Below are 19,909 nucleotides of genomic sequence, written 5' to 3' on the forward strand. Positions count from 1 at the left end.
TATAAATATGTATTGTGGGTATGTAAAATAAATGTATTTATACAATTCTCTCCGAGCCCCCTCAGCAAGGGGGCCAAACCTCACAATTTTAATTATTTTAATAATGGAACCCCCAATATTGGGGAGACTTTAGGGGCCGCATCCCCACGTTTGGGGAGATTATGAGGGAATTTCTCTGGTTCCCACCCCCATATTTAGGGAAAAATTTGTGGATCTCTGGGATTTCCACCCAAACTTTAGTGGAGAATTTAGGGGTCCATCGCCAGTGTTGGGGGGGGGGGGGTGGGTGGGTCTCTGTGGGTGCCATCCCAAATTTTGGGGAGCCTTTTGGGGGTTTCTGGAGATCCCATCCTCAATATTAGGAGAGATGTTTAGGGGCCCCATTCCCAGTTTTTGGGGAGTCTCTGGGGGGTCCCATCCCCAATTTCGGAGGGGTCTCATTGAGAAGTTCTCTGTAAATGAGATCACCCTTAAGAACGCAGATGGAAGAACCGGGTCTGCAATAAATCCGAGCTCTCGTCTGCCGCAATGAGGAGTCAAAGGCTGAGCCCGGGGTTATGTTGACACCAAAGCTGCCGAGGCCGGGCTAGGCTCATTAACATCTCAAATGGAACCACCCACATGAGCAATTTAATATTCCAGCAGCCCATAAACACTCGGGATGGAGCCTAAAGCCCGAATTAAACCATCACTGCCGGAAGAACCACGCGCCCCCCTTGGCACTGCCCCATGTGGGCTGCTTTGGGGGATGGTGGGTGCCTCAGGTGTCCCCACAATGCCAGGTGTCCCCACAAGGCCAGGTGTCCCCACAAGGCCAGTTTGGTGCCGTCTCGTGGCAAACGGGCTGCGGGCTCTGTCCCCAGGCCGGGCTGGTGGGGAAGGCAGAGGAAATCGGGGAAGCGTGGCTGCGGGATGGGAAGCCCCCTCCCCTTTCCCAGGAGGATGCAGAGCCCCGGGGGTCCCTCGGTGATTCCCACCCCGCGCATTCCCGAGCTGATCCCGATTTTCCTGCACAGGAGGAGCTGGCCCAGGCGGTGGTGGCCTGAGCTCCTCCCCGGTGCGGGGTCACCTGCCCAGCCCCGCTGGCCCTGGGCCATTGTCCCCTTTGGCAGGGCCAAGAGGCAAAGAAATGAGGACAAACTCTCTGGACTGCAAATCCCGGACCCGAACGCGGCTCTGGGGTCGCACAGCGGGTCCCGTACGGGGCGGCGGTGCCCATTTCAGTGGCAGTGACAGTGACAGTGGTGGCAGGTGGAGGGGACAGGACAGGAGGATTTGCCTCGGGCACACGGCTCTGGTGTGGCAGCACCGAGGGAAAGGCGATTGTGTCCCCGCCGAGGCCCCAGGGAATGTCCCCAGAGGCTGCCCCGGAGCCACGGGCGTTCCCAGAGATCCCGCCTGGAATTCGGGATGATTCAGCCGTTTCCAAAGCAAAGGAAGTCACTGACAGGACTCTTCCTGCAGGTGACAAACGCTCATTTAGGGATCACTGACTGCGCTGCCTCCATCCCACCAGGGATGTAGCCAGGTGGGGTCCCCGCCCCGCCTCAGCCGCCTCTTCCTGGATTTTGGGCTCGGTGCCAGGAAACAAGCCTGGAAGGGAAATGAGGAGGAAGAGGAGTTTTCGATGGCTGGGTGACATCTTGGGGGCGATGAAGATCAAAGCACTGGCAGCGTGAGACCTCCTGGAAAGGAAAAGGGGATTTTTTGTAGTTATGGTTCAAAACGAGGAACTTAAACCCATCCACGGTTCCGGACACAGAGAGTGTCCCCAGGGGTGTGTCCTGAGTGCCTGGGTGTGGTGTGGGCAGCCCAGGGGACAGCAGCTCCCACACTGCCACCCCATAGCTCGGCTTTGTCCCCGTGTGCAGTGGCAAACTGCCCTGGGACTGGTTTTTGGAGCCCCTGCAGACAGGAGCTGGGGGGATGTGTTGCCTCAGCAATGCTTTCTTCATCTCCCCCGAGTCTTGGGCAAGGCTGCTGATCCTGCCGGGGTTTCCTCACTCTGGGGATCTCTCTGGCTCCGCTCAGTCTCCCGGGAAATGGCACAAGGGATGTGCTGTCACCTCCAGGGCAGCTCAGGGCTCGGTTCTCACCTTCCCGGTGCTCCCGGTCTGACCTGCCTGCCTCTCCTGGTTATTCTGCCAAAGTTGGTCGATGCCCTGCACAGAGGGGCTGGATCCACTGATCCCACTCCAGGCCCACATGGCCCAAGGGGGGCAGAGGGTCCCTGCCCCTCCTGGTCCCCAGGGACCGAGCCCATCCCAAGGCCCTGGTCCTGAAAAGCAAAATTCCTGTGCAAAGCCCAACTCCTGGGACTCACCCTGGGCCTGAGCAGGGACAGAGCTGAGATCCTGGCCCAGGGCTGGGTGTAGGGGAGAGTTTTTGAGAGTTTCCAGAAGAAACCCCAGAATTGCTGTAAGAGAGAGGCTCCAGAGCTTCCAAAGGGAGCAAATCCTCTGCTGGCCATCCTCAGGGTGTCCTTGGCACTGGGTAGCTCTTCCAGGGAACAGCCACTGATCCCTCTGATGGGATCCATCCCCTCAGAGCTGGAGAATCCTCTGATCCCTCCTGGGTTTTCTCAGATCCCTCCTGGGTTTTTCCAGTGGATGTTTTATGTGTCCCCACCAAGGTGGGAACACAGACCAGTCCAGGGCTGTCACCTCTACCAGTGTGGGGGAATCAGATGAGGGGAGTCAGCAAAGGTGGCACCTCCAGCTGGGGCATCATTCCTACTGAGGAAAGGTGACCCTGGCAGTGTCCTGGGCACAGCACAGCCACAGCTGCCTTTGTCGCCATCCCACCTGCCTCAACACTGGCACTTCCCTGTCCCCAGGCTCTGCTCTCCTGGCCAGTTCCTGTCCTGCCCCTCTGGCCATGGATCCTCCAGCTCATCCTCCTGCTCCTCCAAGGGGCCAGGAGTGCTCCTGCCCTGGGACTGTCCCCACCCTGCCCTGCCCAGCCCTAATTCCGTGACCCTGAGCTTTGAAGAGGTTTAGGAGTTGGGCTGATGGGATGTTCTGGGGGAACTGAAAAAGGATAGGGGCCAGAGGACAGGGGACAGAGGACAAGAGACAGGCTGTAGCCAGGCACAGCCCAGAGCTGAGCCCAGCCTGATCTCTGCCCTGCTGCACAACACACTTGAGCTTGCTTTGGCTCAAGAAAACTTCCCAAATTCCCATCTCCTTCTTCTCCTCCTTCTTCTCCTCCTTCTTCTCCTCCTTCTTCTCCTTCTTCTCCTTCTTCTCCTCCTCCTTCTCCTCCTCCTTCTCCTTCTCCTTCTCCTTCTCCTTCTCCTTCTCCTTCTCCTTCTCCTTCTCCTTCTCCTTCTCCTTCTCCTTCTCCTTCTCCTTCTCCTTCTCCTTCTCCTTCTCCTTCTCCTTCTCCTTCTCCTTCTCCTTCTCCTTCTCCTTCTCCTTCTCCTTCTCCTTCTCCTCCTTCTTCTCCTTCTCCTTCTCCTTCTCCTTCTCCTTCTCCTTCTCCTTCTCCTTCTCCTTCTCCTTCTCCTTCTCCTTCTCCTTCTCCTTCTCCTTCTCCTTCTCCTTCTCCTTCTCCTCTCTCAGTAATGACCCCCCCAGAGGGGCTCAGGCTGCCATGGGGGCTGAGGACATTCTGAGCAGGTCCCTGTCACCCTTCATGTCCCATCCCGGGCACGAGGCTCCCTGAGACTCCTCACCCTCACCCCGGTGCTTGAATCCCTCCCTAAGGGAAGATAAGATCGGGATCAGCCCAGCCGGGCTCTGCCAAAACAGGCAGGAAGCAGCACAGTAATTAAACGGACAAATAATGGGAATTTAGAATTATAACAAAAGGCAGAAAAGCAATCCAGAGGGGGTCGGGAAAATTAGGAACACAGAGAAAAATCCAATCAAGCAGAAAATAGCCCGGACTGGAGCCAAGGGCTGGGGCAGCCAGGCTCGGAGCCCGGGGGGAAGATTTGGGGGGGTGTCTGATGCCTCTTTGGGGCAGAACGAGAGTTCTGGGAAGGATCTGCTCCCGAGAGGAGCTGGCTGCGAGATGGAACGCTGGAAAAGCGCCCAGCTGTGCAGTGGGGCACGGCAGATCCGGGATGTGACATCCAGGGAAATCTCCCAGAGGAGCGGCTTGGGAAGCGCGGCTGGGGGTGGGGCTGGGGTCTCTGGCGGCACTGAGTGGATTTTGCTGGAATTCAACGTTTCGTGCAGACCCCACATTCCCAGGATTTCCTGGGATGAGCTCCCTGCCAGGGGGAAGCAGGAGCTGGTTGTGCTCTGCTGGGCACAAATCCCCTTGGGAATATCCTGGGCAGGACCCGTGGCAGGAGTCTCTGGGGATCCCATCCCAAATACTGGGGAGATTTGGGGGGCAGGGGGGGTCTGTGCTTCCCACTCCCAATTTTGGGAAGACTTTTAGGGGTCTCTAGGATTTATATTCAAATTTTAGGGAAGACCTTTGGTTCCCATCCCAGTTTTGTGGAGATTTTGAGGAGGGTTCTGTGGTTCCTATCCCAAATTTGGGGGGAGGGGCAGTTTCTGAGGGTCTCATCCCAAATTTTGGGGAGGCTCCAGCAGCAGCCTGGAGCCAGGCTCTGCTGCCAGCACCCCCTGCTCATCCCCAGGTTCCCACGGGGAATGCAGGGGTTGGGGCACAGCCCCCGGGACTGGCACGGTGACAGGGACATCCCGGGGACCCCGGGTGGCACCGAGGCTGTGACATTCTGGGGAAAAGCCCTCAGGTGACACTGAGGCTGTGACATCCTGGGGAGCAGCCCTGGGTGGCACTGGGGCTCAGTGATATCCTGGGAACCATCCCTAGTTTTGGGGAGACTTTTGAGGGTCCCAACCCATATTTTGGGGGGATCTCTGGGGGTCCCATCCCCAACAGTGGGGAGATTTTAGGGGTCCCATCCCCAATTTTGGGGAGACTTTTGGGCCTTTCTAGCAGTCCCATCCTCCAGTATTAGAGGAGATGTTTAAGGATCCCATCCCAAATTTTACAGGGATTTCTGGGGGTCCCATCCCTAATTTTGGGGAGACTTTGGGTGCCCCATCCCCAGTTCTGGGGAGATTTTGAGGGGGTTTCTGTGGTTCCCAAGCCCAATTCTAGTTGAGAATTGGAGCCTGTGGGTGCCACCCAAGTTTTAAGGAGGACTTTGGGGGTCCCCTATTCAGTTTTGAGGAGATTTCATTAATCCTACGTCTCTCCCACTCCCTAATGAGGCTCAGATCCCACGAGCAGCTCCTTTCATCCCCCTCACCACGACACACAGGGTCGGGGACACGGCCCAGCGCCGTGGGGACACACGAGCGCCCCAGCCCAGTCCTCCAGGAGCTTCCCCGGGGATTTCCTGCCGGGAAAACCAGCCCGGGGACATTCCTGGCGCGGCCGGGCCTCCCTGCGGGCAGGGTTTGTTTCCCGGGAGCCCTGGAGACGATCCCGGCTCCTGCTCCCCTCGCACCCATGGAGGGGGCAGCGCCCGGGGACCCCCGCGGGCTCGGGGACCCGCAAACAGGGACCGTCCTTGTCCCACGCAGGGTGAGCCCGGAGCTGCTGCCTCCGGATTCAGGGGATCAGGGATGGGATGGGAGGAGAGGGAGGTTGGGGTCGGGGGTTTGGGTGGGCACCAGGGGTTCTGCAGACCCCGCAGGGCCATCCCTGCACAGGGGCGTGTTCCCCGAGCTGGGGACTCTGCAGGGCTGTAAGTCACCCGGGATGGGAGGGCGGTGTCCCTGGAAAAGCCAGGGGAGAGCTCCATTCCCTTCTGCAGGGCTCCCGTCCTGCTGTCCCCGGGCCACCGGCTCCTCCTGCCACCAGCCCTGTCCCCTCTCTCCTGCCACCTCTCCCGTCCCTTCTCCATCCCGCCACCATCGCTGTCCCCCTCCCGCCTGTCACCAACCGTGTCCCCTCTGTCCTCTCCTCTATTCCCTCTGTCCTCCCTGTCCCCTCTATCCCCTCCTGTCCCCTCCGTCCCTTCCTGTCCCTCCTGTCCCCTCTGTTCCCTCCTGTCCCCTCTATCCCCTCCTGTCCCCTATGTCCCCTCTGTTCCCTTCTGTCCCCTCCTGTCCCCTCCGTCCCTTCCTGTCCCTCCTGTCCCATCTGTCCTTCCTGTTCCCTGTCCCTTTCTGTCCCCTCTACCCCTCCTATCCCGTCCTGTCCTCTCTGTCCCCTATGTCCCCTCTGTCCCCTCTATCCCCTCCTGTCCCCTATGTCCCCTATGTCCCCTGCTGCCCCGCTGCCCGGACGCTGCATTAACCCTTTCATGCCCAATCCCTTTCCGTCCCCCTCGTGCCTCGCAGCTCCTCGCCGCGGGATCGCCGCCCGGAGCCGCCGCCGTGTCCCGGCCGCCGGTGCTGATCGTGCAGCAGCTCCCGGGGCCCGGGGCCGCTCCCGGGACCCCGCCCGTGCGGGGAGGTGCGTGCGGCAGGGCCGCGGAGGCAGCGCTGAGCCCGGCCTGAGCCCGCTCCTTCCCTGCCTTGTCCAGGGTGAGAGGCAGCGGGGCTGAGCCGCGCCCAGGGGTGTCCATCCCGGCCTTGGATGGATGTTCGGCCCCGCGGGAGGCGGTTTTGGGGGGTTTTACCAAGTCTCCAAGGGGCTCCCGAGGAACAGTTTGAACAGTTTTGGGCTGTTTATTTTTATTATTATTATTTTAATGCACCAGTTTTTGTTCTCCAAAACCCCATTTCCTGCAGGCATCCCCGGGGAAAGCCAGGATGCCACAGGCTCCTTGGAATTGTGAGGTGGGACTGGAACCTTGGGCTGTGCCACTGTCCAGAGGGGCTTCACCCAGCCTTGTGTCCCCAGGCAGCAGCAATCTGGGCTGGGCGGCTGGCAGCAGGGCCAGGGGGCCATTGTCACTGGGGACAGCAGGGACAAGGGTCTGTGATCACTGGGGACTGCAGGGACAGGGGTCTGTGATCACTGGGGACAGAAGGGACAGGGGGCTGTGGTCACTGGGGACATGCCATGAGCAATGTCACTTGTGCTGTTGGGAGGAGGAAGGTGGAGCTGTCCTTAAAAATCCAGAGAGGAAAAAGAATGCTGAAAATCAGTGGGAAAAGAGAAGAGGCCCAGCCTGGGCCCCATGGGTGGGATCCATTCAGAGCTTCCACCCTGGTTCAGTTCCTGGGGTGCTCCCTGGCTCTGGCCCAGCAGAGCCCCAGGATGTGCTGGGATGCCCCTGGCTGGAGGGACAACCAGCTCTGGTGTCCTGGGAGCCCAGCCTGGCACCTCTGGAGCCTTTGGGGGCCTGGCACATGGAGTGTGGGGTGGTGCAAAGCTATTTTTACTGCAGATCATAGAACCAATGTATCCAGACTGGTTTGGACTGGAAGGGACATTAAAGCTCAACCAGTGCCACCCCTGCCATGGCAGGGACACCTTCCACTGCCCCAGGCTGCTCCAAACCCTGTCCAGCCTGGCCTGGGACACTGCCAGGGATCAGGGGCAGCCACTGCTGCTCTGGGTGGATGAAGCTAGCAGGTTCATGGGAATTTTCTGTGGGAATTTCACACCTGCAGCAAATGGGGATGTTTTTTGGGGATGCAGAGGCAGATTTGGGGCTTCCTCTATATGGATTGGCCTCAGCAGCCACTCCCAGTGTGGGAATCCAGCCAGAGGAGCAGGAACAGTGTCCTGGGCCCAGCTCCTTGTGTGGAGCCAGGCAGGGGCTGAGGAGGCACTGAGCATCCCCACCCTGCTCCTCACCTGGATGCAGCTCCCAGGAGGGGGGATGGGGATCCTGGGGTCCCCAGGTGCAGCCCCAGCCCCTGAGCCCCTGTGCACAGAGCAGAGCTGACCCTGCTGTACTCTGGGCCACCCCAAGAGCTGGTGCCAGGGCAGCTGCTGCCCAAGCCCCTGAGCACTTCCAGGGCTGCAGAAATTCTCCCCAGAATGGGTGGAAAGTCTCCAGCCCCAGTAATCACCCCTTGTGAGCCAGCACACATGCTGTCACATTTGCAAGGAAGAAAAGGCTCAAATGTGGCAATTTTCAAGTTTTAGCCAAGCAAAATAATTTTTAACCACCACACAGGGCTTCCAAACCGGGCTGGGGGAAGTCTGGCTTTGCTCCCAGTGCTTGGGAACAGGGAGGAGCCTTGGGGCCGCCCCATCCCAGGCATTCATCCCAGGCTGTGCTCCCCTGCCCTCCATCTGCTCCCTCCCTGACGCAGAATCTCCCATTCTCTGGCAGATTTGATGGAGCTGATGCTGATCCAAACCTCCCAAATGCACCAGCTGCTGATGCACGGCCTGGCCATGGCAGCTCTGATGCCCCTGGGTGTGGGGCCAGCCCCAGCCCCTCCCCAGGTGAGGCTCAGGGGGGCTGGGTGGGCAAAGGGCCCAGAGAGGGGGCAGAGGGACCTTCCCAGGGCTGTTGAGGAGAGCAGGATCCCCAGCTCCAGCTTTGGGACCCTCTGGGTGCAGCACCTGGGTGGTCCCAGCCCAGCTCAGAGCAGCCCTTTGGGGTTTTGCTGCTCTCTGCGGTGCTTTGAGTCCCAGCTCTGACAGCTCAAGCCCTTGGGCAGAGCTTTAGCCCAGCTGGGAAGAGCCAAGACCCTCTGGAAGCACAGCTCAGGCAGGAAAACTCTGCAGGGGCTGCCTTAAAAACCCATCTGGAACCAGAATCACTTGAAACATTTCATCTGCTGGTGGGGAGCAATGCTGCTTTTGGGGCAGGTTGGGCTGTGCCAGCTGGCACCTCCTGCACCCAGCCCTGCCCTGGCCACAGAGGTCAGAGGCTCTCCCGGGGGTTCTGCTGCCCCGGGCTGGGCGCGGGACCGAGCCGAGCGACCCCCGGAGCCCGGCCCAGCCCTGCCCCTGCCGCAGGGCTGGGAGGAGGAGGAGGAGGAGGAGGAGGAGGAGGCCGTGGTTTTCCACCATCACTACGTGCCCTGGCCCTGGCCCGCGCCCAGCCCGGTCCCGGTGCGGTTCCTGCGCTCCTCGCCCGGGGACGAGCGGTGAGCGCCGGGGTGGGGCTGCGTGCCAGCCCGGTGTGCCACCCCCCATGTGCAACCCCCCGTGTGCCATCCCCGTGTGCCAGCCCGGTGTGCCAGCTCGGTGTACCACCCCCCATGTGCAACCCCCCGTGTGCCATCCCCGTGTGCCAGCCCGGTGTGCCACCCCCCGTGTGCCACCCCGGTGTACCATCCTCTGTGTGCCCCCCCCGTGTGCCCTCCCGGTGTGCCACCCCCCATGTGCAACCCCCCGTGTGCCATCCCTGTGTGCCATCCCCGTGTGCCAGCCCGGTGTGCCCCCCCCGTGTGCCATCCCGGTGTGCCACCCCCCGTGTGCCACACCCCATGTGCCAGCCCCCGTGTGCCACCCCCGTGTGCCACCCCTCGTGTGCCAGCTCGGTGTGCCATCCCCGTGTGCCACCCCCCGTGCCAGCCCCTCCAGCCGGGCCCGAGGGACAGCTCCGATGCCCCCTGAGCTGTCCCCTCCTCTCCGCAGAGCTGTGCCCCCCCCGCCGCCCCCCAGCGCCACCGGCACAGTGGGACCCGGCGTGCCCCCGGCCGCGGGTAAGGACACCTGGGGGACATTGTCCCCATGGCCCCACGGGGACAGCTGTCCCTCGGGCTTCCCTGCTCAACCCCTGTCACCCCCTTGTCCCCGCAGAGTTCTACAGCGTGGAGGAGCGGGGGCTCTGAGCTCTGCCCCCCGAGGATCCCGCGTGGATGCTCCACCATTCCCACCCTCGGGGTGGTTTCCCCGCTGTGCCCCCCCAGGGCAGGGGTGTCACAGCCCTGTCACCAGCCCCGTGACACCCCGAGCCCGACTGGGGTGGCACGGGCGGTGCTGTGTCCCCTGGTGGGGACAGGGGGATGTCCCCAGCCCAGGTGGTCCCAGCCTCCATTAGTGCCTCCAGCTCTCAACGCAGCATCGCCTGTAATTAATTGTCTTTGTTAAGAGAGCGCCCTGCTGTCGCTAATTAAGCATCTGTAATTACACGGGATAGTAGCTCCGTGCCTGAGTGCAGGGGCTCCCTCGGGCGTGGGGGGGTGTCTGTCAGTGCCTGGGGGGACTGGAGGGCTGGGGGGATTATCAGAGCCCTGGGGGGGCTGAGGGGGGGGGTGTCTGTCAAAGCCTGGGGGGTCTGTCAGTGCCTGGGGCTGCTGGGTGTGGGAGGGGGTGCTGGGGGTGTCAGGGGGTGCTGGGGGGGTCTGTCAGAGCTGGGGGGGTCAGGAGGTGCTGGGGGCGTCAGGGTTGCCGAGGGGGGGGTCAGGAGGTGCTGGGGGGTCTGTCACAGTTTGGGGGGTCAGGGGGATGCTGAGGGTGTCAGGGTTGCCGGGGGGGGGGGGGGTGGGGTCAGGGAGTGCTGGGAGGGGTCTGTCAGAGCTGTGGAGGTCAGGGGGTGCTGGGGAAGGGTCTGTCAGAGCTGTGGGGGTCAGGGGCTGCTGGAGGGGTCAGGGGGTGCTGGGGGGGGGGTCGTCAGGGGTGCTAGGGAAGGGTCTGTCAGAGCTGTGGGGGTCAGGGCTGCTGGAGGGGTCAGGGGGTGCTGGGGGGGGGTCGTCAGGGGTGCTGGGGAAGGGTCTGTCAGAGCTGTGGGGTCAGGGGGTGCTGGGGCTGTTGCTGGCAGCTCCAGAGTGGAATCTGGCTGAGCACAGGCAGAGCCGGATCTCGGTGGGGAATCGTGGAGTCCTGGAGGTTCCCGGGACTCAGCGGCCCCGCTGCTCCCCGGGAAGCAAGAGGGAGTGGGCAGTGAAGGCTTTCGGGTGCTGGGAGCTGTCCCCTGCCCCTGCCATCTCCCCAGCCCCACGGAGGGGTGCCAGCCCCGCTGTGCCCTGGGGTGTTCCAGGCTTTTCCCTGGAGCAGAGCTCCTGCAGGACTCCTCAGGGCCGGTGGTCTGGAGCTCTGAGGATGCAGAGAGGCACCTTAACCCCCCACCTTGGACTGCCCTGCCTCTCTTCTGGCCAGTGGAAGGCAGGATTTGCCTTCCCTGTGCTCTGGAATGGGCAGATCTTTCCCAGCATGGCTCCTGGAGAAGCTCCCAAACGTGCAGCAGGAGGATCAGGCTGGATTCCAGAAGGAAGGTCCAGCTCCTCCAGCTGGGAGGGACTGAAGGAGGCATCCAAAAGCAGAGCTGGGTTTGGTGGGAGACCAGGCTGGTGCCCAAAGGTTCCCACATGGACCCAGAACGGGAAGGAGGAGGTGAGGAGTCACCTGGAGTGGGCTGGACAGGAAGGGTGGGCTCGAGATGTGACCCAATCTTTGCTTTAATATGAGAATAATGAGAGGAATGGGAGGGTGAAGCAATGGGCATTGCAACACCCCTGGTGGACGTAACACCAGGTTACTGGTCAAACTGGGGCACCCTCCAGCATGGCCAGAGCCTGGGGACATCTCTGTCACCTCCAGGGGACAGGGGAAGGTGTGGGTGGAGGAGCAATGCAGCCCTGGGCACAGCAGGGACAGTGGTGCAGAGATGCTGGGCTGGGGGCAGGTCCTGGCAGGGGGGCTGGGATGGTCTCAGTGGATGCGGCAGCTCCCCAGGGATGGCCTGGGGGGGCTGGCAGACCCCCAGAGACCCTGCTGGGATGTTGTGGGGAGGCAGGAGGGGATCTCACTGTTCCCAGCCCCTGACCCAAGGTCAGCAGTGCAGGGATGTCCCTCCTTTCCCCATCCCTGCAGGTGTCCCAGTCTGGGTTGGATGGGCTTGGAGCCACCAGGGAGGTGTCCTTGCCCTTGGCAGGGGGTGGCACTGGGTGGGCTTTGATGTCCTTCCCACCCAAACCATCCTGGAATTCTGTGACTCCTGGTCTGGGCTGCTGGGGGTTGACACTGGCCCGGTGTCCCTGCTGTGACAAGGACTTGGTTCCAGGATTTTCCAGGGGACTGGCCTGGATCCTGTGTGCCCTGCCAGGCACCAGAGCAGGAGGAGATGTTAATTACAGCCTGTGTTAATTGCTCTCATGAAAACACCTCGTGCAACACAGCCCCTGGCTGCCAACTGGGCCAAGGGCTGGCAGCTCCTGCAGCCTGGGCTGGCAGCAGGGGGTGGCAGATCAGCCCCCAGGCACTGTGGGGACCCTGGGACAGTTGCTGAGCCCTGGGAGGGGAAGGGCAGAGGGGCTCCTGCTGCCCAAACTGAGCAGGGCTGGGGAGCACTGGTGCCACATTCCTGCTCTCATTCCAGGTGGGAGATGTCTTCCAATACTCTGATGCTCTGCAGGGTGAGGTTTGGGTGCCTCAGGTGATTGTGACCACCTGGCTGGGGTGATGGCCACAGACCAGGAGCAGCTCCTGCTGTCCCTTTCCCAGGGCCAGGAGAGATTCCCAGGACAGGGACACTTTTGTGAGCAGCAGATCTGCCCTTACCAATCTGGAGTCACTGCAATGGCTTTTAATAGCCCAGGAGGGCCCTGCCAGAGGTGAGTCAGGGTCCCCGTGTGACTCATGGCCACTCTCCACCCTTGGGTGGGTGTCCCCAGCCACTCCATCCCCAGGGATGAGATGCACAGGGAGCCTTGCCCTGGGCCAGCCCCGGCCTCCCACGCAGACGTGCTGATTGCCTGGCACGCTCCTGGAGCGCGGCCACTGGCCCTGGCCGGGCTCAGCTGGGGCTGCACCATGGATGGGCTGCTGCTCCCTGGGCTGCTGCTCCTGCCCCTGGCAGTGCTGCTGCTCTACAGGTGCAGCCCCCCCCTTCCAGTACCTCTGCAAGGTGGCCTTCTTCAACTGCTGGATCGTGGCCTTGGCCACCCTGCTGTCCCCCGTGGCCGCCCTCCGGGGCCGCTCCGTGGAGAACATGAAGTGAGTGTGGGCTGGGCATGGGGAGAGCTGGCTGGGGCTTGTCTTGGGCGGAGGAAATCCTGTGGTTTGTGGCCACAGGTTCTGTTCTGTCCTGGAGGGACCCACAGCTGGGTCACAGCTGGTGGCAGAGCCCTGGGGCCACAGCAAGGGCTTTGGTCACATCCGTGGGACAGTGAAGTGCATCTCGTGGTGTGAGATGTGCTGGCTGTGCCCAGCGAGCATCACGCCATGCTGGAGTTGGGATTTGTGGTCCCTGAGGGATGAAATAACACAAAAGGGATCATTCCTGGTTATAGCAATGTTGGGGTCATCACTTGGGTGGGTGACAGGGAGGTTTTGAGGTACCATCAGGGCAAGGGACAAATACTCCCCTAGTGCTGTGTCCCTGGCTCTGGTTTTGCCCATGGGAGACTCAGGAACAGCACTTTGGCAGAGGGATTGAGGGGGGAGAGGACGTGGTACAGATGATTCTATGGCTGCCCCATCCCTGGAAGTGTCTCAGGCCAGGTTGGATGGGCCTTGGAGTGACCTGGAATAGTGGGAGGTGTTCCTGCCCATGACTGGGGATGATCCTGGGTGGGTTTACAATCCCTTCTAACCCAACTATTCCATGTTTTTATGGTTTGGGGATGTCTTGGTGCCATCAGCTGTCCCCATCACAGCCCTGTCCCCATCACAGCCATGTCCCGACTCGTGCTCCCCAGGGCGGAAGCAGGGAGATAACATCACTGAGATAACATCGCTGTGCAACACCTGAAGAAGGTCTGGGTGCTCTCAGGGTGTTGCAATCCCATTGCTGGATTCCTGGGCAGGATGAGCACACCAGAAGGGATGTAATTATGTCTCAGGGGAAATACTCCAGCTTGAGAAATTTACTGAGGATTTGTGCGGATGGAACCCGGCCCATGGCAGGAGTGTGGTCAGGGGTTTGGTGTTCCCAATCAGCCAGGGGTTTGGTGTTCCCAATCAGCCAGGGGTTTGGTGTTCCCATCAGCCAGGGGTTTGGTGCTCCCAGCCAGGTTTGATGTTATCAATCTGAGGTTCGGTGTTCCCAGCCAGTTTTGGTATTCCCGATCAGAGGTTCGGTTCCCAGCCAGGTTCGGCTCCCAGCGGTGCTGCCGGCTCTCCCAGCCCTTTCCCGGCTGGAATTGGGGCTCAGGCCGCCTGCAGGGCTCTCCCAGGCCGGTGTCGCAGCTGTGCGGGATTCCCCGCGGGAGGCACTGACTCACCGCCTTATCGGCGCTGCCTTATCTTGTCCCACCGACAGCTCCGTGCCCGCGCAGCACGCCCAGCTCCCTCTGCTCCGGATCCCAAAGCCTGCGGCTCGGAGCGCTGCCCTGTCATTAGTCCTGGCTTTGGGGCACCGTTTCTCCTCGGATCCTCAGGGATCTGCGGCTCCCGAGGGATGGGGGCGATGCCACAGACCCTGTGCCTCCTTCTCCCTTCTCAGCCCTGCCTGGTGCTGGGCCCGTCCCTGCCGCTGCCCTGTCCCCTGGGGACAGTGACAGATGTGGGGACCCTGGCACAGACCCTCTGTGCCCCATTCCAACAGCGACGTGTCCCAGGATTTTATCTCCATGGCTGCTGGAATCCCTGGTGCTCCCTCCTCCCTCCATTCCTCTCATTATTCTCATACTGAGCGTCTCCCGTCGCTGCCATCCTGATATTCCCCTTGCCGTGCAGCCCCCTCGGGATGTGACTCCACTTTTCCTCTCAGATCCATCCCCTCCCGACACTGCGGGTCCGTGGAGCGATTTGTGATTCCCCTAAGGATTGTATCCGGGCTGGTTTTCCCCTCCCCTTGCAGTACAAAGCTGCGCAGGGGCAGTACCTGGGGTCACCCACATCCCTGGGGATCTGCCTGTCCCTCTGCCATCCATCCCCTGTGCTCACCCATTCCCAGCTCGGCTCCTCGCGGCTGGGATCCGCCTCTGCCTTTGGGAGTCTGGGATCTGGATTTCCATCCACACACGGATCCAGCTGAGCCCCTGGGTAGGCTCACCTGGGCAGAGACACTTTGTCCTGGTTGGGATGTAAAGATCCCATTCCCCCACTTCTCTTTTGCTTTCCCATCATCCCTGGACATCAAAATCCTGTTTTTTTCACTCCTACCGCCCCACGCTGATCACTCTCCCTCCCCAACAGCTCCCTCTGCTCTGAGCCAGGAGCCGGCTCAGGCGAGAACCAAGTGGCTTCTGAGCCTCACACGCGGAAATGTGTGAGAAATCCGTGTGAAGCATCCGTGAGCTGGAGCTCGGGTCCAGCATCCCAGCCCAGCCCAGCCCGCTCAGGCGGGTGCAGCCCCGCTCCCCGCCCGTGCCCCTTATCTCGCCCCTTATCTCGTCCCTCATCTCCTGCAGGCTCCTGCGCGCCGCGCTCCTGCCCCTCAAGCGCTTCTACGGCATCAGGATGCGGGTGAGGGGCTCGGAGCAGCTGCAGCTGCAGGGACCCTTCGTGATCGTCTGCAACCACCAGGCTTCCCTCGACCTCATGGGTGCGTGCAGGGCAGGCGGGGCGGGGGATCCTCGGCACCTTTGGGGGCTCCAGGGGAACACTAGGGTCGCTTTGGGGAGCCAGCGGGATTAGGGCAGGGATGTGTGATGGGAATGGACCAGGAGAGCTTTTGGGATAGGGCTGTGCTGCAGGGAGACGAGGTGATGCCACAGGGTGGTCCTGGCATTGGGGACAGCTTAAAGTCCTTAAAGTCAAGACTAAAACACCCCCTGGTCATATGTTAGGGTATAAATGATTAATTAATCTGTGCACTGATGTCATTTGGCCACTCCAGAGAGCTCCTCTCTGCAGTTATCACCTCTCAAAGCTGGCTGAGCTGCAAAATTTATCCCTGATAACTTTGTCCAGCCCGGGGGTTTCGATATCAAAGCAGTTTTCCCCGGTGCTTATTCTGCTGCCGGTCGGGGCAGGGAAGGTTGACAGAGCTTGCCTGTGCCCCAGGGATGGTGGAGGTGATTCCTGAGCGCTGCGTGCCCATCGCCAAGCGGGAGCTGCTGTACCTGGGCACGGTGGGCTGGGCGTGCTGGCTCAGCGGCACCATCTTCATCGACCGGCGCCGCCGGGACGCCGCCATCCGCGTAATCTCCCGCACCGCCCGCGCCCTGCGCGCACGGAACGTGAGCACGGGGCTGGGGGGGGACAGCCCGGGTGGGAGGGGGTGTGGGACCCCCGGGCTCACCTCTGTCCCTGTGCCCTGCAGCTCCGTGTCTGGGTTTTCCCGGAAGGCACCAGGAACCCGGGCAAGTCCATGCTGCCCTTCAAGCGTGGTGCTTTCCACCTGGCCGTGCAGGCCCAGGTAAGGCCACCCTTGCTGGACTCCATGGTCGTGGAGGTCTTTTCCAAAATTATTCCTTCCCCTTTGGCTCATCCTGGATGGAGCAGGGTGGGTGTGAACCCTAGGGCACAGGGATGGAGGGGTTTGGTTCCCAGGGTTGAGGGGTTTGTCCCCAGGAGTGGGGGGATTTGATCATCAGGGGTTGGGAGGGATTTGGTCCCCAGGGATGAGGGGGTTTGGGTCCCCAGGGATGGGGGGATTTGGTCCCCGGGGATAGGGAGGTTTAGTCCCCAGGGATGAGGGATTTGGTCCCTAGGGATGAGGGGGTTTGGGTCCCCAGGGATGGGGGGATTTGGTCCCCGAGGATAGGGAGGTTTAGTCCCCAGGGTTAGGGGGGATTTGGTCCCCAGGGATGGAGGGGTTTTGGGTCCCCAGGGTTGGGGGGGTTTGGGTCCCCAGGGATGAGGGTGTTTGGTCCCCAGGGATAGGGAGGTTTAGTCCCCAGGGTTAGGGGGGATTTGGTCCCCAGGGATGGAGGGGTTTTGGGTCCCCAGGGTTGGGGGAGTTTGGTCCCCAGGGATGGACATGGTGCTGAGCAGCAGCAGGGAGGGACAGGCAGGAGCAGGAGTCCCGCCTGGAGAGGGCTCTGTCTGGGGGACCCCCCTGACCCTCTGTGTCCTGCAGGTTCCCATTGTCCCCATTGTGATCTCCCCATACTGGGACTTCTTCAGCTCCAAGGAGAAGAGATTCACCTCTGGTAAGGGATGGCCAGGGATTGCCATGGCAGAGGGCAGGGCTGGCACTGGAGATGAGGCACTGAGGGGCGTCTGTGAGATGCTGAGGGGTGGGAGATGCTGGGGGGAATACCTGGCTCCTGGTGGGATCCTCTAACACATCCCTGGCTTTTCCCTCCTCTCCCAGGGACCTGCACCATCCAAGTCCTCCCCAGGGTAGAAACACGGGGCCTGAGCCCAGAGGATGTCCCTGAACTGACCGAGAGCGTCCGCCAGGCCATGGCCGAGGCCCTGGCCGAGATGTCCACGAGTGACCACGGGGACCAGGACACGGAGCAGCCTCTGCTGGGGCTGGGGAAGGAGAGGGGCAGCCCCCAGGGCCAGGGGAACACAGCCAGGAGCAGCAAATAGGCAGAGGGAGAGAGTCCCTCGGGGACACCAGGGCAGTGTCCCTTGTCCCCTGGGGAGTGTCCTGCAGCCCTGCCACCGCCCCGGCAGGACGGTGCCCTAAAGGGAGCAGAGCAGGGCATGATGGGGACCAGGCAGCACGCCAAAACAGAGCAAGGTGGCCCCCAAAACAGAGACAGATGCCCCATAAAACCCCTCATTGTGACTGTGCATCCCTCTGTCAGACCTGGGGCTGTCCCCGTGCCTCTGGGGCTGTCCCCGTGCCCCTGAGCTGTGCCCCTGGGGCTGTCCCCGTGCCCCTGGGGCTGTCCCTGTATCCCTGAGGTGTCCCTGTGCCCCTGGGTGGCTCCTGCCTGCTCACTGAGCAGGGCAGGGACACTCCAGGCAGGGTTGGATGTTCCCAGCCCCATTTTCCCTGATTGTTGGGTTCCCCCATGGATTCTCCTTCCAGAGGCTGCTACAAGCTGGAAATGCTGTTTGGGTGCAGCCAGCTCTGGGGAGGGGCCCAGAATGTGTGGCCTGGGGGGGGGGGGGGGGGACGCGAGGCCCAGGGGAGGTTGCTGGGGGGGACAGAATCCTTTGTGCTGAGCTGTGAGCCAAGGGGGGACATTAAAGAGTCTGGAGCTGGTGCTGTGTCCTGGCTGTGCTGAGGGGGCTGAGGAGGGGGATTCATCTCCTCAGGGAGACTCCATCCCTGCCCATGGCTTCTCCAGGGATGGTGTGAGGAGCATGTGGCAGGGTGAGGGTTGCACTGCTCTGGCTCTGCCCCTGAGGTAGAGCTCTCCCTCCATCACTAAATGCACAAGAAGAGCATCCACTGAAGCCTCAAATGCCCAGCAATACCTGGGTTATGCCCACCTGGACACAATTTTGCCTGGAGGTGCCTCTGGATCTATCTGATGGATGGTTCCCTGCAGCCAGGCAGGAATTTGGGATCTCCTGGCTCTTTCCGAGCTGTGCCAGCAGCCCAGGGTGGCAGCAGGGCAGGGACAGGGCAGGGTGTGGCTGTCCCCTTGTGGGGAGCAGGGTGGGCAAGGCTTCCCCTCCCATCCTGGGATAAAATGTGCAAACCATGGGCATAGAACTCTGGTTTGGATGCCAGTTTGGCATCATTCCTGCTCTCAGGAGCGGCTGGATTATGGAGGAAATCCTTCACATCTGTTGCAATCATCTGACACCAAACAGCCAAGAAGCTTCCCATGAGGAACAGCCCACGGGATCCAGAGCTGTCACATGGACATGGCCAAGAGCACAGGGAGGTCCCATGGCCCAGAAACCCCCTTTTAATCCTTTCCTGCTTCCCAGGATTCCCAACATGTGGCACAATCTCTCAGCTCTGAACTGGCCTGGGGGTCCCACCACACTCCCACCACCTTGGGGCTGGTTTGACTGCCCAAAGTTTGGGTTTGGGTGTGAAGCACCAATAGAATCATGGAATGGTTTGGGTGGGAAGGACCTTCAAGCCCATCCAGTTCTGCCATGGGCAGGGACACCTTCCACTATCCCAGGTTGCTCCAAGGCCTGTCCAGCCTGGCCTGGGACACTGCCAGGGGCAGCCACAGCTGCTCTGCACAAAACCTTGTCCTGCCTGGAGGGCCAGGGCCCAGCCAGAGCCCTGTCTGGGTTTTCCACTGTCAGTGGTTGGTGAGAGGAAAAAACCTTGGAATGGGGGTTCTGGGAACAGCTTGCTTTTGCTGGTCCCCCAAGACTGCCCTGCCAGCTGCTTTGCCTGCCCATCCATGGCACAGCTGCCCAGGGCTGTGCTGGAGTCCCCATTGCAGGGAGGATTTCACATCTGTGTGGATGTGGCACCTGAGGACAGGGCTCAGTGGTGGCCTTGGCAGCAGTGCTGGGGGGGCCATGAGCTCCTTGTCCCATCCAACCACACTGGGATGTCTGGCAGGGCACTGACTCTCCCCACATCCTGGCAGGACAGGGAGGACTCAGGCTCCTGCTCCTGCCTGTGTCCTTGGGGATGGCAGGTCCAGCCCCCTCCAGGCACCCACAGCCTGTGGGGCTGCTCCAGAGGGAGGTGGGCATGGAGCTGTGTCCAGCAAAACCTGAGCTGGGCAAGCGTGGGGACAGAGCCCTGAGATCCCAGAGGAAAGGTCAGCCCTATCCATGACTTCTTGGGAGGCCCTGGCACAGATTCCCAGAGCAGCTGTGGCTGCCCCCATCCCTGGCAGTGCCCAGGCCAGGCTGGACAGGGTCTGGAGGACCCTGGGACTGTGGGGGTGTCCCTGCCATGGCAGGGGTGGAAGTGCTTTAAGGTCCCTTCCAACCCAAACCAGTCTGTGATTCCATGGTTCCATGGAAGGGAGCTGCAAGGCCCCAGAGCAGGGGCTGTGCTCAGGACACTGTGGGGCTGTCATGGAGATCCTCAACTGTCCCAAATCCCCACCAGGACAGAGGGAAGCAGCTCAGTGTTCAGCTCCTATGTGTGGAATGGGAGCAGATGGAGAGATGCCACATCCCAGCACCATCCTGTTCCTCTATCCAGATTGAATGAAACTGGAGAAAACTGGGCAAAAATCCAGCCTGGGGCACGTGATCAGTCCAAATTTGAAATACCTGTAAATTTTCCCTTTCTGAGAAATTGCCCCCAGCTGCCAGCCCCTCCTCATGCTATGCTCCCTATTTTCCCTTTCCACGTGTTCCTGCTGCCTCCTGAAATCATTTCCCATAAACCTGTGTGGATGTGGCTCCTGCCCAACATTCAAACTCCAGGGATCTTTCTCAATATTGCAAAAGT

The 19,909-nt window shown here is 61.2% G+C and overlaps 3 protein-coding genes across 3 annotated transcripts; 2 read left to right on the top strand and 1 right to left on the bottom strand.

Annotated features, from left to right (window-relative positions):
• Positions 1 to 805: 805 nt before the first annotated feature.
• On the bottom strand, positions 806 to 3,645 carry LOC306812917 (uncharacterized protein; the record flags this gene model as incomplete). Its single annotated transcript, XM_079327838.1, has 3 exons — positions 806 to 1,685; positions 2,324 to 3,558; positions 3,632 to 3,645. 2 exons carry the CDS (start codon positions 3,643 to 3,645, stop codon positions 2,892 to 2,894), a joined length of 681 nt encoding a protein of 226 aa, XP_079183964.1. The 3' UTR covers positions 806 to 1,685; positions 2,324 to 2,891.
• A 1,794-nt stretch (positions 3,646 to 5,439) lies between these two features.
• On the top strand, positions 5,440 to 9,686 carry PRR29 (proline rich 29; the record flags this gene model as incomplete). Its single annotated transcript, XM_079327839.1, has 6 exons — positions 5,440 to 5,514; positions 6,276 to 6,390; positions 8,168 to 8,283; positions 8,812 to 8,933; positions 9,427 to 9,494; positions 9,592 to 9,686. 6 exons carry the CDS (start codon positions 5,440 to 5,442, stop codon positions 9,621 to 9,623), a joined length of 528 nt encoding a protein of 175 aa, XP_079183965.1. The 3' UTR covers positions 9,624 to 9,686.
• A 2,835-nt stretch (positions 9,687 to 12,521) lies between these two features.
• On the top strand, positions 12,522 to 17,678 carry LOC306812879 (1-acyl-sn-glycerol-3-phosphate acyltransferase alpha-like). The gene is made up of 6 exons (XM_079327802.1): positions 12,522 to 12,726; positions 15,087 to 15,220; positions 15,682 to 15,857; positions 15,941 to 16,036; positions 16,700 to 16,772; positions 16,937 to 17,678. The coding sequence occupies exons 1-6, from the start codon at positions 12,548 to 12,550 to the stop codon at positions 17,158 to 17,160; spliced, it is 882 nt and encodes a 293-aa protein (XP_079183928.1). The 5' UTR covers positions 12,522 to 12,547; the 3' UTR covers positions 17,161 to 17,678.
• The last annotated feature ends 2,231 nt before the right edge of the window (positions 17,679 to 19,909 follow it).

The sequence above is a fragment of the Erithacus rubecula genome (assembly GCF_903797595.1).
Source record: "Erithacus rubecula genome assembly, chromosome: 27".
Taxonomy (NCBI): domain Eukaryota; kingdom Metazoa; phylum Chordata; class Aves; order Passeriformes; family Muscicapidae; genus Erithacus; species Erithacus rubecula.

Excerpts from the sequence above, each read along its gene's own strand:
- LOC306812879 (XM_079327802.1), top strand. The coding sequence starts at position 12,548 with ATGGGCTGCTGCTCCCTGGGCTGCTGCTCCTGCCCCTGGCAGTGCTGC. Across the intron at positions 15,858-15,940 it reads GCGCCCTGCGCGCACGGAAC|CTCCGTGTCTGGGTTTTCCC; the intron begins GTGAGCACGGGG and ends TGTGCCCTGCAG. Across the intron at positions 16,773-16,936 it reads GGAGAAGAGATTCACCTCTG|GGACCTGCACCATCCAAGTC; the intron begins GTAAGGGATGGC and ends CTCCTCTCCCAG.